The sequence below is a fragment of the Fistularia commersonii genome, chromosome 5 (genome assembly GCF_037954325.1).
Source record: "Fistularia commersonii isolate RoL2024-O1a breed Wild chromosome 5, RoL_Fcom_v1.0, whole genome shotgun sequence".
Classification (NCBI taxonomy): domain Eukaryota; kingdom Metazoa; phylum Chordata; class Actinopteri; order Syngnathiformes; family Fistulariidae; genus Fistularia; species Fistularia commersonii.
The window spans coordinates 6,934,881-6,952,276 of NC_141288.1; the positions used below are offsets into that span (position 1 = coordinate 6,934,881).

The following is a 17,396-nucleotide window of genomic DNA, read 5'->3' on the forward strand; positions in this document are numbered from 1 at the left end:
AACATGGAAAAGCTCCTCAAGGCCTGGTTCTTTCCTAGAACTAGCCAAGTATATCCATGGCTCTGTCCCATAGGTGTCCAAGCATAAGCTGAAGAATCTTATAATAAAACTGTTGCCAGTTACTCCAGGCTGCACTTGCCTGTTTGTAAAACATCAGCCATAACCATCTGTAATTCTCATTCTCAGGGCCTTCGACATTTGTGGGGTCATTGTACCGAAATTTGAAGAGCACATTGTTAGGTGTACAAACTAATTTATGCGGAGCTTGAAGCTCTTAAGCCAATTGTGAAGACAACTTTCCCCTTGAGGAGGAGAAGACATTGATGGAAGCATATAATTCCTTTTTTTTTCTTAAAACATAAGGAGGCAGAATGCTGTTGTAGTTTCTGTATATCAGAGCTTGGCATCTTTAATTTTCCCTCTTGGGCCCCCTAGAACTAGAAAAACATTGTTTGCTGGTTTGAGTGATATCTGTAGATGCTTCAGTATGTGATACAGGGATGTACCTTCTTTGTGGGCGATGTTGGGGTCATCAGCTGGTTGGTCAGGCTGGTCGGCGAGGACGAGACTATGGTGGTTGGAGTAGATGTTCTGCTGTTGCTCACAGTCGCTAAGGATTTACTTTTGTCTGAGAACAAAGAGATAAAGGGATTGTAAGTTTTCAGAGCAGCCATATCAAAAATTATTCATGGGGCTTAGGAAAATATATTTAATTCTGTATTCAATATTGTGTATTTTTTTGAAAGATGATATGTATCATGATTCTCTACTTCCACAAATTGATCTTTGACTAATAAAATCCTTGTGTTGTGTTTTGACAGTTCATTAAACCCTTCACTTAAATTTGGCAGTCAATCATCATTAAATCATAGTTGAACTGTATAGAACCTGGAATAATTCTACATGAAGGGGGGATTTACCTCTATAATTTGAGAAAATGAGGCAAAAATATCGAAAGAATTATCATGTAGATCACCAAGAAAGTATTATATAATATATGGCATACGTTATCATTATTATGACTAATTCAGCCTCAGGGTGGCACTGGCCCGTGTCTCCCCAAGCCTGCCTTGAGGGGCACGGAGCAGTGTCTCCCTGTGCCAGTCCCGAGCCCGGATAAATGCAGAGGGTTGCGTAAGGAAGGGCATTCGGCGTAAAACTTTTGTCAAAACCAAATATGCGAGTCAACCATAACCATATCATACCGGATCGGTCGTGGACCGGGTTAACAACGACCGCCATTGGTACTGATGACCTACAGGGTACTAATGGAAATTGGGCTACTGGGGGTCGAGGAACAAAAACAAGAAGAAGAGGAGGAGTGCGTGTTCGGAAGCAGACAGAAAGGAGGAAAGGAAAGAGCCTGGGACTGAGAGTATGGACTTTGAATATCAGAACTATGACAGCAAAAGGTAGAGAGTTGGTCGACATGATGCAGAGAAGGAAGGTGGATATACTGTGTGTCCAGGAGACAAGGTGGAGAGGTGGTAAAGCAAGAAGCTTCGGAGCAGGCTTTAAGTTGTACTATTATGGTACTGACAAGAAGAGAGATGGAGCAGGAGTTATCTTGAAGGAGGAGTTTGTTAGGAACGTCCTAGAGGTGAAAAGAATGTCAGATAGTTATGAGTCTGAAACTGGAAAGTGAATGTGTGATGCTCAATGTTGTTAGTGGCTATGCCCCGCAGGTGGGATGTGAATTTGAAGAGAAGGAGAAGTTCTGGAATGAGTTGGATGAAGTGATGCAGAATATTCCAAGAAATTAGAGAGTGGTAACTGGTGCAGACTCCAATGGACATGTTGGTGCAGGCAATAGAGGTGATGAAGAAGTGATGGGCAGATTTGGTATACAAGATCGGAACGCAGAGATACAGATGGTGGTAGATTTTGCAAAAAGGATGGAAATGGCTGGAGTGAACACTTTTTTCCAGAAAAAACAGGAACATACGGTAACTTATAAGAGCGGAGGTAGGAGCACGCAGGTAGAGTACATCTTGTATAGACGAGGTAACCTGAAAGAGATCAGTGACTGCAAAGTACTTGTAAATGAGAGTGTAGCCACAGAGCACAGCATGCTGGTTTATAGGATGACTCTGGTGACAAGGAAGATCAACAGGACAAAGGCAGAGCAGAGGACAAAGTGGTGGAAGCTGAAAAGGGAGGAGTGTTGCATGGTTTTCAGGGAGGAGTTGAGAAAGGGTCTGGGTGGTCAGGGTGAGCTTCCAGATGATTGGACAACTACAGCTAGTGTTATCAGGGAGACAGGTAAAAGAGTACTTGGTGTGTCATCTGGAAGGAAAGTAGATAAGGAGACTTGGTGGTGGAACGAGGAAGTGCAGGAGAATATACAGACAAAACAATTAGCAAAGAAGTGGGATACTGAGAGGATTGAAGAGAAGAGAACAGACAGGAGTTCAGGGAGATACGGCGAAAGGTAAAGATAGAGGTAGCAAAGGCAAATAAAAGGGCGTACGATGACTTGTATGCTCCGTTGGATAGTAAGGAGGGTGAGAATGATCTATACAGGCTGGCGAAACAGAGAGATAAAGATGGAAAGGATGTACAACAGGTCTGGGTGATTAACGATAGAGAGGGAAATGTATTGACAGATTCTAGAAGAGTGATGGGAAGATGAAAAGAGTACTTTGAAGAGCTGATGAATGTGGAAAATGAAAGAGAGGCAAAGGTAGAAGAGGTGACTATTGTAGACCACAAAAGTAGCATAAGATGAACTGTGGAAAAGCAGTTGGTCCTGATGATATACCTGGGGAGCTGTGGAAGTGTCTAGGAAAGGCAGCGGTAGATTTTCTGACTAGATTATTCAGCAGGATCTTAGAGAGTGAGAAGATGTCTGAAGAATGGAGACAAAGTGGGATGGTGCCTATTTTTAAGAATAAAGGGGATGTGCAGAATTGCGGCAACGATAGAGGGATAAAGTTGATGAGCCATACAATGAAGTTATGGGAAAGAGTGGTGGAAACTAGACAGAGTGCAGAAGTCAGCATTTGTGAACAGCGGTATGGCTTCATGCCAAGGAAGAACTACAGATGCAATATTTGCATTGAGAATGCTAATAGAGAAGTACAGAGGGAGCTGCATTGTGTTTTTGTAGACCTAGAAAAAGCATATGACAGGGTGCCAAGAGAGGAGCTCTGGTATTGTATGAGGAAGTCTGGAGTGGCAGAGGAGTATGTTAAACTGGTGCAGGACATGTATGCTAGCTGTGAGACATTGGTACAGTGCGCTGTAGGGGTAACAGAGAAGTCCAAGGTGGGACTCCATCAGGGATCAGCTCTGAGCCCCTTCTTGTTCGCAATGGTGATGGATAGGCTGACAGATGAGGTTCGACAGGAATCCCCATGGACCATGATGTTTGCGGATGACATTATGATCTGTAGTGAGAGCAGAAGACAGGTAGAGGAAAATCTAGAGAGGTGGAGGTATGCTCTGGAAAGGAGAGGAATGAAAGTCAGTCGCAGCAAGACAGAATATATGTGTGTGAATGAGAGGAACTCCGGTGGAACGGTGAGGTTACAGGGAGTGGAGATCAAGAAGTTGGAGGATTCAGGTACTTGGGTACAACAGTCCAGAGCAACGGAGAGTGTGGAAAAGAGGTGAAGAGACAGGCCCAAGCAGGTTGGAGTGGGTGGAGAAAAGTGTCAGGGATACTATGTGATAGAACACTATCGGCCAGAATGAAAGGAAAGGTGTACAAGACAAGAGGTGAGACCAGCAATACTGTATGGATTAGAAACGGTTACAATGACCAAAAGACAGCAGGCAGAACTAGAGGTTGCAGAGATGAAGATGTTAAGGTTCTCTTTGGGAGTGACCAGGATGGAAAGGATTAGGAATGAGTCTATCAGAGGAACAGCACATGTTAGATGTTTTGGAGAGAAGGTCAGAGAAGCCAGACTGAGATGGTTCGGTCACGTACAGAGGAGGGATAGAGAATATATTGGTAGACGGATGCTGGAATTGGAGCTGCCAGGCAAGAGGTCTCGAGGAAGACCAAAGAGAAGATTTATGGACGTGGTGAGGGAGGATATGAAGGTAGTTGGTGTGAGAGAGGAGGATACGGAGAATAGGGTTAAATGGAGAAAGTTGATTCGCTGTGGCGACCCCTGAAGGGAAAAGCCGAAAGAAGAAGAAGAAGAAGATCATTATTATGACTACCGAAAAATAAAGCAAATTAATATTGTTCAATCTTCAAATCAAAGTGGAAATAAAGTAATCGCTTGCTAGAAAAACTCAGCCAAGATTCAGCCAAGTAAGCAGATATTTCGATTTACATGTAAATAGAAAAAGTGTGGTCTGATTAGACTTTTCATGTTTTTTACTTTATTGTCCAACTGTAACTAACTGGGCAAGAATCCAATTCTGGCTTAGATCCTCTTCCACACAGGCCTGAACAAAAACAACTGCAGTATACCTGCTTCAGTCTCTGACTCTGAATCCTCCTCCTCCTCCTCCTCACTGGAGCAGCTGGATTCGTCTTTCTTTACCTCCTCCTCCTCATCCACCTTCTCTGGTTCCAGGGTCTCGATGCGAGGGGCCGTCTTTTCTGGCTCCAGAAGCAGTGTTTCTTTGCTACAGTGTACAAAACACACAGTATTAGTGCAGAGGTACAACTCTGTTGTCAACTTCTGTTCGAGACTACAAAGAGGAATGTGATGCCGAGGCATTGATTTCAAGCATGTTCCATTAAAAAATTAAATAAATACAATTTTTAAGAAAGCACAATAGATGTGTCAGTAGCAGATTTATTTCAAGCTATTTCCTAACCTTTTCAGAGGTTTCAGTGATTGATTATTGTCTCCTGTGGTTGTGGTTTCAATTAAAGGAGATTTCTTCACATCTTTCTTCTCACTCATCAGCTGGAACAAAGAAAGCATTAATAAGCAGATGCAAACTGGTCCACAAGTGAGACACCTTGGCTTGTAATAGAGATTTTCCGGTAAAAAGACAATAGACAAACAAATAAAAAAAGCAATATATGCATTTACATTCCTTTCTGGGCCTTGATAATTTTCTAGCGAAAAAGTTTAAAATAAGGTTTTCTTGTCCTATGGAAGATGTCAGAGAGCAATCCTGCCAGAGACTCCGTTGTTCTGCAGCAGGATTTCAATGTTGAAGTGGGCAGTGACAGTGAGAGTTGGTTGGGCATGATGGGGAAAAATGGACCCCCAATCCAAATCCGAGCATTGTTTTGTTGCTGGAATTATGTGTTCATCATGGATTGTCCATAGCAAACACCATTTTCAGGCATACTGGTGTTCCATTGGTGCACTTGGCACCAAGACACCCTATGGAATTGTTCAATAATTGATTTTGTGGTTGTGTCAGACATCAGACATGTGGCCAAATATGGTCAACACTCATTGAAGAGGGGGAGTTGTCAACCAATGACCCTCCGCAAAGGTGGTAAAAAAAAGCTCCAGGGGGTTACGTGACATGCACCCTGAGTTCCTCATGGCACTGGTTATGGAGCTTTCCTTTACACACAGCTTTAGCTCTGAAACAAGTCTCCTTGAAAAAGGTTGGACGTTTTTCTGTTTTGGAGTTCCCCTGAAGAAAGGTAGCGATCAGTAGTGGGCAAACTAAAAAGGCTTGGTACCTGTACTTAGGGGTTTACTCGAATGGACTAAATTAAAGGTCGTAAAATACAAATAGTACCTTGTGTACTGAGTAACTTACCAAATTTTGTTTCTTTTGCAGTTCTTCTAAGTAACCTAGAACATCTTCATCTGCTACATCAAAAGCTGTCTGGCCCTGTGGAAAATAAATATCATCAATAAATACCAATGACAAGGAAGGAAAGATAGGAAATACATTTTTGCCCTCCCTTCCTGAGATTCATATACATCTGATATTTATAGCCATGTGCCATTCAAATACTACAGTTATAATATTCCATTTAGTTTTTCAAAATATAAGAGGAAAAAAAGTTGCTTCATTCTTAAATGACAACCATCTGAAACATTGTGATGGAATTACCTGAAAATCAATTAAAGAAATAAGGAAATAAGTAATAAGCGCAATATAAACAGAAATTGCCCTTGTCAGAAATGATGTTGATATATATAAAAGTGTTGTTTAAATTTACAGGAACGATTAGATACCAAATAAAGTAACAAAGCTGCTTGATCTATAACATAATCCATGTTTAAAAATTTAAACAGACATATAAATGGCATAGAATCAATACACTGATTCTGATCAAAGTAACTGTAGGACTGGGTTCCACATACATACCATTTTATTAATGAGGTCCATGTCACATAAGTTGTCAACTAGTATCCTACATGCCTCCTCTTTGCCCCAGTGTGCCGCTGCATGTAGAGGGGTCCAGCCATCATAGTCCTTAATATTTACATCATACCCTGCTTGGATTAAAAGCCTGCATGACAAAGGAAGGGTGTGTGGGTACAATTGGAGGCAGTGGAGTAAAATTTGTTAATTGGAGTTAAGTTTGCCTCTGTGATATTAATATTTTCAGATGTTGTCGACCCCAAGCCAAAAGAAGTACAAAGAAATGTAGAAAAAACAACTAACATTATACTTTGCTTGCTTGTCTATAAGCAAAATTCATATACAAAAATGGTTATCAAATGTGTTGTAACAAACATTTGTTTTGGGAGAAAAAAAAATTGTGAAGTCTGATAACAGAGTTGCAGGAAGCAGCAGCTTACTTTAAAACCTCAACATATCCCTTTGCAGCAGCTACATGGAGGGCTGTTCCCCCAGATTTGGCATGCCGGACATCATGGATCTGGCCACTGTTGAGCCACTGCCGGGCGTCCCTCAACATGATCCTCTCTTCCTCTTTCCGGGCTGCTTCGATATCTACCCCTAGTGAAACAGAGGAGGCAGATACTGTCATGGCTGGCACCTACAGATCTGCTACTTTCCTGTGGTTGTGGTTTCAATTAAATTGGTTTCTATTAAATTGCCAGCAACGCTGGCACCAAAAGAGTGGAGGGAAGGGGGAGACACTCTCATTGTTGAAGTTAAATTCCTTATACTTTAAACAAGAGGTTGAAGTAAGAACCCACAATCTATTAGCAGATGATGACAATTTTATCTCAGCCACTTTGACTCAGCCACTGCAGAACATTTACCTGGTTCTTTTGTAAACATTCCTCGGTAGCTTTTGCAGTATGCTTCGGATCATTGCCTTGCTGGTAAATAAATCTTCTCCCAAGCTATAGCTCTCTTGCAGACTGAATAAGATTGTCCCCCAGGATTTCAGTGTATTTTGCAGTATTCATTCTGCCCTCTATCTTTAAAAGCCTTCCAGGTCCGGCTGCTGACAAACATCCGCACTGCATGATGCTATCACCACCATGCTTAAAAGTGGGGATGGTGTGTGCAGTGTTTGGTTTCCGCCAAACATGAGGTCTTGTCTGATGGCCAAAAAGCTTGATTGTGGTCTCATCAGACAAAAAAAATTTTTTTTCCAATTGACCATGGAGTCTTCCACGTGCTTTTTGGCAAACTCTAGTCGAGATCTAAATGACTTTTCTCCAACAGTGGCTTTCTCATTGCCACTCTCCCAAAAAGCTTTGACTGGTGAAGAACCCGGGCAGCAGTTGCTATATGCACAGTCTCTCCCATCTCAGCAGCTGAAGCTTGTAACTCCTTCAGAGAAGTCATACGGGTCTTGGTTGCTTCTCTCACTGTGTCCTGCTTGCACAGTCATAAGGGCGGCCTGATCTAAGCAGATTCACAAAAGTGCCATATTCCTTCCATTTCTTGATGATGGATTTCACTGAACTCTGGGGGATGTTCAATGCCTTGGAAATTTTTTTGGATCCATCCCCTGAATAGTACATCTCAATCACCCTTTCCCTGAGTTGCTTGGAGAGTTCTTCTGTCTTCATGTACTGACTTAAAAAGTGGGTGATTAATTATGCAAACAATTATATTACTTTATATATTTTTATTTCATTGACATTACTTTGTGGAAATCTGTTTTCACTTTGACATTAAAGAGTTTTTTCCAATACATTTTGTGTTAAAAAAGCCAAATTTGATTGACAATAATTGATTTATGAAAGCACTAAAAGGGTAAAACATCCAAGGGGGTGAATACTTGTGATAGGCACTGTATATGTGGATTTTACAAAATCCCCACTTATACTCTTTTATTGTTACTAAGCAAGCGGGGTGAATGGTATCCCTTGTATTTAGGGCTCGACAGAGAACCAGACATCGACTGTCTACTTCTGCAAACACCATAGGGCACAGTCAAGCACTTTATTTGCATCTGTAAAAAAAACTGTGACACTGATCTGTCAATTTGGCAATGATGTAAAGGCACAGGTTTCAGGTAGTGGGATAATATATCTGAACTACATGCTGTCTATCCCAGTAAAAAAAACGATTGTGTAATCCTGCTGATAGCTGTCTAGAATACAAGAGCTTCAGAAATTCATTGCTGCATGAGTGGTTGACTCGTAAGCTGAGTGCAAACTGTGTTGAACTAAATAAGTCAGAGGCAAACGCCTCTACTGATCTTATAGGTTTTGTTCTGCTCCCTGGGCTACATCATACCTCCTGTCCTGGCACCCTGAAAAACTTAAGAGTTCCTGGGGCAATTGAGGCAATGAAAGAACACGTATGTCTTTTGGTTTGGTGTGAGAAGACAAGCTTTTCCCATAGGTTTAATCTTGGATAAATAAGGAGGGGATTGTAAACCAAGAGGAACAGAGGAGCAGGACAGCTCTGTGCTCTTTGACAATGCAGAAGTGGTGGTCTGTGATCCTTAGGTGTTCATTCATGAATATGACACAGACTGCAGCTGTAGGAATTACAGATTTGAGAAGAGATTCAGGGATATGAGAAATGAAATGAAAGGGAAAAAATGACTCAGGGTAAATCTTTATTGGGTCAGATACTACACAAATCCCACCGGTACTCTGAAACTGTAAGGTTCGACACTATCACATGACCGTAGTCAAAAAATGGAAGTTTGAGTTAAAGAATGGAAGGATTTACAGACTTCAATGTCTCACTGGAAATTTGTACAGCAAATCTGGTGCAGCAGTCAAGGGGAATGTTCAAGGCCAGTCGGGGGTGGCTTGATCATTTTACAAAGATTACTAAGATTCCACTCCATAGCTAAATAAAGTTTGGCAATAAAGTGCAGCATAGAGTGCCCGTTCAATTTAGCAACAGACTATATCGCATTAAGTTTGCAAGTTAAGTGATATAGTGCAAAATGAAAAACTCTCTCAACCTCCTCAGCTGCCGCTGGCATTTCCATCCAATGTTCAAGGTAAGTACACTTAATAAACCAATGTCTTTACATTTATTTTATTATGTATAACTATTTTATACATAGTTATTCATAAAGTAATTTTTTTTTATTAAAAAAAAACATTTATTTATTTAACAAAGTCATGGGTCTGGAAAGGATTAATAGGGTTTCAATTCATTATAATGGGAAAGTTCAATATGAGTAAATTGAGTAAAGAGCTTGGTCACAGAACAAATTAAAATCGCAGGTCAAGGCATTACTGTAAAACAACATCAATTCATGAATAATTTCACTTTCATCCCTGCCATTCATGCTCTCACTGACAATGATAATGACACCAGGAGACAACAGAAGGAGAACGGCATTAAACGAATGTAAATGCAGTAATTAATACTCTATATGTGATTCTACTAAGTATGGCATGCTTTTTTAATTTCATACAATTGTGCAGATGATCAGTGATCACGTTCAACTGCTCACTTAGTGTAACGCCTTAATTGTAAAATATGAGGATCAAAAAACCTGCTTGAGAAGTATCGATAGGTTACTAGCCATAAACAAGCTAACCACTCTAATGCGTTGAGGAGTGGCCCTCTGGCCCAGAGCCAATTATAGGTCTATTAGTGGCCCCTAGCCATTCGCGGGTGGGGGGCTGGATGGCTTTCATTATCACAACAGCCACAGACAAAAATAGAAAGACTTAACTTCAGTTTTGAAAAAACTCACATGAAACCAATCAAAAAAGCTGGAACTCTTTTCTATATTATGTAGGCTTTTCCTCAAGTGAAAAATAAATAAATAAATGGACTGACACCCATACTTGCATGACATATACAGTACAACAAGAGCAAGGCCCCTACCCCCTGTGTGCTTAGCAAATCTAGGAGTAGCATCATTATTTTTATTATTATCAACCTGGATTACACAATACCTTAACAAGATAAAATTATCATTGTCTGCTCAATATTCTTGTGTTGACACACACACACACACACACACACACACACACACACACACACACACACACACACACACACACACACACACACACACACACACACACACACACACACACACACACACACACACGCAAACGGAAAAAAAATCCTGCATTAGCCTTTCAAATCGTGTACTCATGAAAAAAAAATATTACCCTAGCCTATATTAGCTGTTTTTATAGATGGATTTCAATAGAACTTTCAAATACTCAAATCCAGAATGAAATCCAAATCATTGTCTTATATTGCTAGAGTTATCTATCAACATTTGCAATATTGTTGGGCTACTAAAAATGAAAAAATTCAACCAAGGTTCAATCCGATTCTTCTTGGTCTAACAGGCTAAAATAGTGAAAATATGTGCTCTATGTGAGCTGTGAAACTGAGTTTGTTTTTAATTTGCAACCATTTAGCTCACCTTCCTGAGCTGCAACTTCTGCAGTGGCTTCATTTCAAATAATGTGGCCATTCATTTGAACATGGAAATCCACCAATACAGGATTAGCTTTTCGATTCAAAATGCTAATTCAGTTATTAAAAGTGAGCAGATAAGATTGAATGAGAGTTCAACCTTTAGTTTGATCAGTCGTTATGAAAACTGACTGTTTTCACCACTTTGAGTATTGTGGTATATTTGTGGTTGAACCTTGATAGGAAGACTAGACACATCAGTGAGAGGGATTTGGTTTGAATGTTGAAAACTGGGTGTGTCATTACAAATAAGGAATTCTGTTCCTTGAACGGATTGGGCAAACTAAGCTTTGCTGAAAGCTAAGAGAGGCATCCTGAACCGTACTATTATTTATTCCACTAGCTATATTTTAAAATGTATGGATTAATATTTGACTTTGAAGACCGATATAAGAGGAAAGTTTAGAATTGAGGAGCAACTAATTGTCAGTGTCTGGTCTATTACCGTATTTTCATGACTATAAGGTGCACATAAAAGTCTTCCATTTTCTTCAAAATGTGCGGCGCGCCCTATAGTACAGTGTGCCCTTTGTGTGTTGTTGTACAGCGGACATAGGAGAGAACATGAGAGCGTTAAAGGAGGAAGAGTGGGCGTTGATTATATATAAAAGAAGGGGTATGTGCCTTATGCAGAACATCGTTGTTTTAACAACCCTGAAAATGGCAAAGAGGCACGCTTATGAAGCACAGTTTGAGCTGAACACGATCAGCTACGCGAAGGAACATGGAAATCGAGCAGCTGCGAGAGAATTTAAGATTAATGAATCGATCGTTCGCAAGTGGAGGAAGCTTGAAAGAGGCTTAGACAGGTCAAGACGACGAAGCGGAGTTTCCGCGGATGTAAGGCGAGGTGGCCCGAGTTGGAGGAAAGACTCAAGCAGTGGATCATCAAGCAAAGAACGAGTGGGAGATGCATTTCGACGGTCACCATTCGACTAAAGTAACGCTAGCAGAAGAAATGAAGATTGAACATTTCAAAGGAGATCCGTCTTGGTGCTTTCGTTTCATGAAACTGTGCCATTTTTCCATCAGGACCAGAACTACGGTAGCGCAGCAACTTCCAGCGGATTATAACGAAAAGCTGTCCATCTTCCGCTCCTACTGCAGCAAACACATTGCCAACAAACACATCCAGCACAGCCACATCACGACAATGGACGAAGTGCCACTCACTTTCTACATCCCGGTGAATCACACTGTGGAGAAGAAGGGGACCAACACGGTAGCGATACACACAAAAAATGTGAAAACCAAACTCAGTTTTGCTCCCGTTCCATTTTTCAATACGCACACTTGTATGCTTGTGTGTCTGTTGTTGTCGTAAGGCGGACGTAGTAGAAGACACCATGAGAACGTTAAAGGGGGAAGTGTGGGCATGGATTGTACATAAAACCCGCACACTATAATCAAGTGCGCCTTATGTGTGTGTTAAATACAGTAATGGCACACATAACAGACTGCGCTTTTTAGTACAGTGCGCCTTATGGTCACAAAAATACGGTACTTTTCTGAACCTTTTACTGTCTTACCATCACAGGATTTCTGCAGGTATCAGCTGATCAAACTTAATACCCTTCTTAATACCACTTTAAACAAATATAATGCCAAAGTGCGACTGCAGACCCGTAAATTTATAATAATATCAACCTTTTACATCTGCAATAGAATTCCCACAGTAGCATATAGGTACCGTATTTTCTGCACCTAAAAGCCTTTAATCTTCTCAAAAAAACAACAGTGCGCCTTATAATCCAGTGCGCCTTACATATGGATCAATATTGAGCCGCGAAAGGTTTCGCAACTACCGGAATCAGCTGCCGACTCCATTTTCTCCCGTAGAAAAAGTAGCACGCGGCGTATGCTGGGATATATGACTGCGCGAAGCGTGCATTTTTCATTTGCATTTGTGTGTGCGCGCATCGTCTAAGTAGCAGCGGTAAAAACGGTAAAGAGGAATTCCAGTCACACACCACTTGTGTGTGAGTGTAAAGACCCCAAAATGGCACCTTTCAAGAGACACGCTTACGACGCAGAGTTTAAACTCAAGGCGATCAGTCACGCACTAGAACATGGGAATAGAGCAGCAGCAAGAGAATTCAACATTAACGAATCAATAGTATGGAAGAAGAGGAAACAAGATGATCTGCGGCAAGTAAAGAAGGCCAAACTGAGTTTCCAAGAGAACAAAGCGAGATGGCTGCAGTTAAAGGACAAATTTGAACAGTGGGTTGTTGAACAGAAAGCAGCAAGAAGAAGCGTCTCTACCGTCACTATTCGAATGAAAGCAACAGCATTGCCTAGCGACATAAACATCAATGAATTTAGAGGCGGTCCTTCTTGTTGCTTTCGTTTTATGAAACGTTTTGAACTGTGACAACTGGAGTTACAAATAAATTGTTTGAACGAAGGCCGCTCAAACACAGGTAAGAGCTACCGTTACATACAGTACCATATTGTGAATGCACTAACTTGTTTGGGGAGTGTAAAGAGTTGTCAGAATGTTGGTTTGTGTTCTATTAATAAAATTTGACTGAGTTATCTGTTTTGTTGACATTCCCTTTAGCGCAGCTCCATTAAGTGAATGCATTACGCAACCCGAGCCACTACTGTGGCTTCTCTTATATGCGCCTTATAATGAGGTGCCCCTTAAACTGAACATTTTTGTTAAATAGGCCACTCATTGAAGGTGTACCTTATAGTCCGGAAAATACGGTACATATGACCTTCTGAGAAGCACATGGATTTAACTTTTTGTATGATTATTAGTTTGTATTTTTTAGTTGTTTTTTTTTTTTTTTTTGCTCCAACTCTGTCTCAACCTTTTTCAGGTCAAGGCATTTTTATTTGTATCTCCTCAAAGTATTTGACTTGTTGATTATTTGAGCCATGAGTGCACTACCTGCATTGTTTTTCAGCTTTCTCAGAAAGTGCAGCAGCATCCTTCTGAAGGCTGGCGCACACCTCTGTCAACACAGCCTTTTTCCTTTCTCAATGAAACCAGCTCATTCTTCAAGTCCACACAGTGCACCTTCAAACTTCTTCCTCTCTTTATCAAGGTACTTCAAGTATTTTGTCCAGGCTGAGGCTACAGAGCATCTCCTCAAGCTCTGATCTGCCCACAGAATACTCTCTGGGCTTCCGCAGATTTTTTTTTAGTTATGTTGCAGGTCCCATTCCCTGTGGAAATCAGTTTGTTACTGTGAGGCTAGTCCAAATTTTATAACATATCTTGTATTGTTATTTCTATATGTAAAATATTCAGAAATATCAGAATTGGGACACATTGCCTGACCTAGCTCAGAGACACTTGTTTGACAGATGGAAGTGGTGCTGAACTGCAGGGTTCAGACACCAGGGCACCTCATTATGGATTGCTGGCCCTCCTGCCCTGTCGCGGCACTGCTGGAGGTGGTTTTAGCATCAGCTGTAGCCGTCAGTGCAGCAGCTGTTGTGTTGGTGACTGGTGCAGTTGCTTTGCTGGTCCCAGCAAAAAATCCACCAGTCAACTGCTGCCTGTCTTTCGCTGACTGATGGCCATCTGCTCACATGTGCCATTAGACCACCAGCCTTTGAATAGTCCTGCATCCATCTACTTTTATTAATAATTACACTTTCCTATTTTTCCCAAACTATTCTCTGCTCTTTCGCCACGTTCAACGTCCAATGTTGTAAATTTGTGCACCATCACAAGAGCGGCTGTAAAAATAGCCAATTTAAGAGTTTGGCCTGTCAATCATCACCTGTCATCACACTCTTCTGATCGAAATTATTAAATATTTACATTGCGTATTCAAAATAAATTATGAATAGCAATGTTTCCCCATTAAGTTTATTAACAATTTAATGCTTCTAGGTCTTGACTTTAATTCTTTTTATTACTATCGAAGTCCGAAATGTTTGCAAAATCTATTTAATGACTTTTAATGCTGTTTAATGAGCGCGGAGACGCTGTATTATGAGAGAATTATCAATTTATTCATCAAGAGAAAGGTAATAAAAACAAATATTTTACTGATAAGCCTATGTATTTGCTGATGAACAAGATGTTTAAGTGCCAAAAGAAGTCTGTATGGATAACTGCTTGGAAAAGCAATCAAACATGAGGAAATTCAGTTATTTACAGTTGGCGAACACATCATGGTTCTGTTAGAAAGAGGCGGAGCCTGTCGGGAAGCCTGTTTAAATACACACTGGAGGAAAAATAAAGGGTCTGAGTCTGAATTATATTTCCACATTACATCAACCATGTATCTTGAAAAACAAAACAAAGACTACATAGAACAGCAAACTGTGGTGCCTAATTTCCTTTATAATCTCACTCCTACAACTTCTCGAGTATGAGCTTGCATCAAGTTTCAGTGCTTTCCAGTTAGTGTAACGACAAATACAGACACACTGTCTGTATTTATTGTTTATCATTTAGGCTGACGCTTTGCCTAAATTGGATAGGTTTTAGCTGTAAGTGCCTGAAGAACAGGATCAAAGGGGGCCAATGCTACATCCCACCATCCATCAGCAAGTGGATTATTGGTCTCATTGTGGCCTGATGCAGACAATTTTTAGAAATATTAATGTCCACACAGTCAAATGATTCATTGTATGGTCTATGCTGAGTCAATGCAGAATATAGATAAAGCCTTAAAGTGGTTTGTGTAAAGAGGCCATGGGTGAGGTAACTGTCTTCATGCTGTTTTGGAATCTTTAAAAAAAACAGCGAATGAGTACAAGTCTGAAGACTCAGTCATCCAAGACATGGTCAATCATTATCAATTCTTATCATTGCAGTTTGACTGGATTTTTTGGGGTTTTTTTTGTTTTTTTTTCTTGAAGACCTATCACCTCTTCAAGTCCAGTTACCACAATACGATTCGACAACGATTAGCTAATGAGCATATCCATTTGACTGTCAACAGAGACAGTAGCAAGACAGGAACAGCACATGTTTGATGTTTTGGAGACAAGGTCAGAGAAGCCAGACTGAGATGTTTCGGTCATCTACAGAAGAGGGATTGTGAATGTATTGGTAGACGGATGCTGGAATTCGAGCTGCCAGGCAAGAGGTCTAGAGCATTTGTGTCAAACTCAGGCCGTGCAGTGTAATTATAATTAGCCCATGAGATCATTGTTATATTATCGATATTAATTGCCCGTCGATATGAAGCACTGATAACACAATACTACAGATCCCATAATGCAACGCTTCAGCTGCCTTGCCGCGCTTTTCCCGCATCGCTCAAGTCTAGTTTCTGTTGATGTAAGTTATTGCAAAGATAGCTCCACATGATCCCAAAGAGAAACGTTGATTCTGAAAACAGAGAAAATAACGGACATTAAATCGATGCACGGGACAACGACTGGGAAAGACATTTTTGAAAACATATGTCAAACATATGTCAAAGTGTAACCAACATGAACAACTGGAACAAACTTATTGGACTTACAACTGATAGAGCACCGGCTATGTGCAGTGGAAAAAGTGGACGACTGGGGAGGATGCGAGTGAAGATGCAGGAGGAGAACTGTACTGGGGCCTTAACAGCATATCACTGCATCATACACAAGGAAGCACTATGTGGCAAAGTCCTGAAGATGGATCATGTAATCAACACTGTAACGCAAACTGGAAACTTTATCCGAGCTAGAGGGTTAAATCACCGTCAGTTTCGGTCTTTTATGCAGGAGAGGTGCGTTGGCTAAGTTGGGGAGAAGTTCTCAACAGAGTTTTTGAGCTCAGAAACGAAACGAGCTCAGTCAGTTCATGGACGGTAAAGGAAAAGACTCAACCATTTTGAGGGATGAAAAGTGGAAGTGTGAGTTGGCGTTTCTGGCTGACATAACAGCTCATATTAATGCCTTAAATCTGCAGCTCCAGGGACGTGAACACTTGATCACTGATATGTATGATGCAGAGAAGGCATTTCAAGTGAAGCTGCTTTTGTGGGAGACACAAATGCAACAGAGTAACTTGCCTCACTTTCCCTGTTGCCAAGTAATGTTGAACCAAGTCAGTACAACGGTGTACCCAAAAAAGCACTTTGTCGATAAACTGAGTGCACTATGTGCTGAGTTCGCACGGCGCTTTAGTGACTTTGAAGTACAAAAAAAGTTTTGAGTTTGCTTCACAACCCATTTGCCATTGAAGTGGAAACCTGCGCAGATTCAGATGAAACTGATTGAGCTGCAGTGTAATGGGACACTGAAGGCAAAGTACGACACTGTGGGGCCCGCACAGTGCATTCGCTCCATCCCCGCAGCAATGCCCCAGCTCCGTCTAGATGCGGCTCGAACCTTGTGCATGTTTGGCAGCACATATCTGTGTGAGAAGCTCTCCTCAGTGATCAAAATTAACAATACAGCACGCAGGAGTCGTCTCACTGATGAGAACCTGCAGTCCATCCTGAGAATCTCCACAACACAGGACCTCACACCAAATATAAGCCAACTTCTTTCTAAAAAAAGATGTCAGGTGTCCAGCTGCAATCAGATGACATAAAAGCAAAGAAAACTGAAAGTTTGACTTGTTATTGCTGAAAAGCACACATTTTATGTATATTTCCAGGTGTAGCATGTTCATATTTCTAACTCCTACAATTTTGACATGCCATTTTTATCAAGAGCAAAATCTTTTGGGATATTTAAGGGTTTATTTTCTATATACAATGACAAAG

At 40.9% G+C, this 17,396-nt stretch overlaps 1 protein-coding gene and 1 long non-coding RNA gene across 9 annotated transcripts in view; both read right to left on the reverse strand.

The window, feature by feature from the left end:
• Positions 1-17,396, reverse strand: part of ppp1r12a (protein phosphatase 1, regulatory subunit 12A) — a 68,039-nt gene that overhangs the window by 24,667 nt on the left and 25,976 nt on the right. For all 8 annotated transcript variants that reach the window (XM_086146659.1, XM_086146655.1, XM_086146656.1 and 5 more), the window contains exons 4-9: positions 6,690-6,849; positions 6,253-6,397; positions 5,695-5,769; positions 4,783-4,874; positions 4,430-4,587; positions 507-628 (exon numbers count right to left, since the gene is read on the reverse strand). In XM_086146659.1, the coding sequence (XP_086002785.1) occupies positions 507-628; positions 4,430-4,587; positions 4,783-4,874; positions 5,695-5,769; positions 6,253-6,397; positions 6,690-6,849 (752 nt within the window). The remainder of the gene's footprint in view (positions 1-506; positions 629-4,429; positions 4,588-4,782; positions 4,875-5,694; positions 5,770-6,252; positions 6,398-6,689; positions 6,850-17,396) is intronic.
• Positions 13,462-16,787, reverse strand: LOC147233975 (uncharacterized). Its single transcript, XR_015106150.1, has 2 exons — positions 16,170-16,787; positions 13,462-16,033 (listed from the first exon to the last, which is right to left on the reverse strand). It is a non-coding gene; the product is annotated as an uncharacterized LOC147233975 (long non-coding RNA).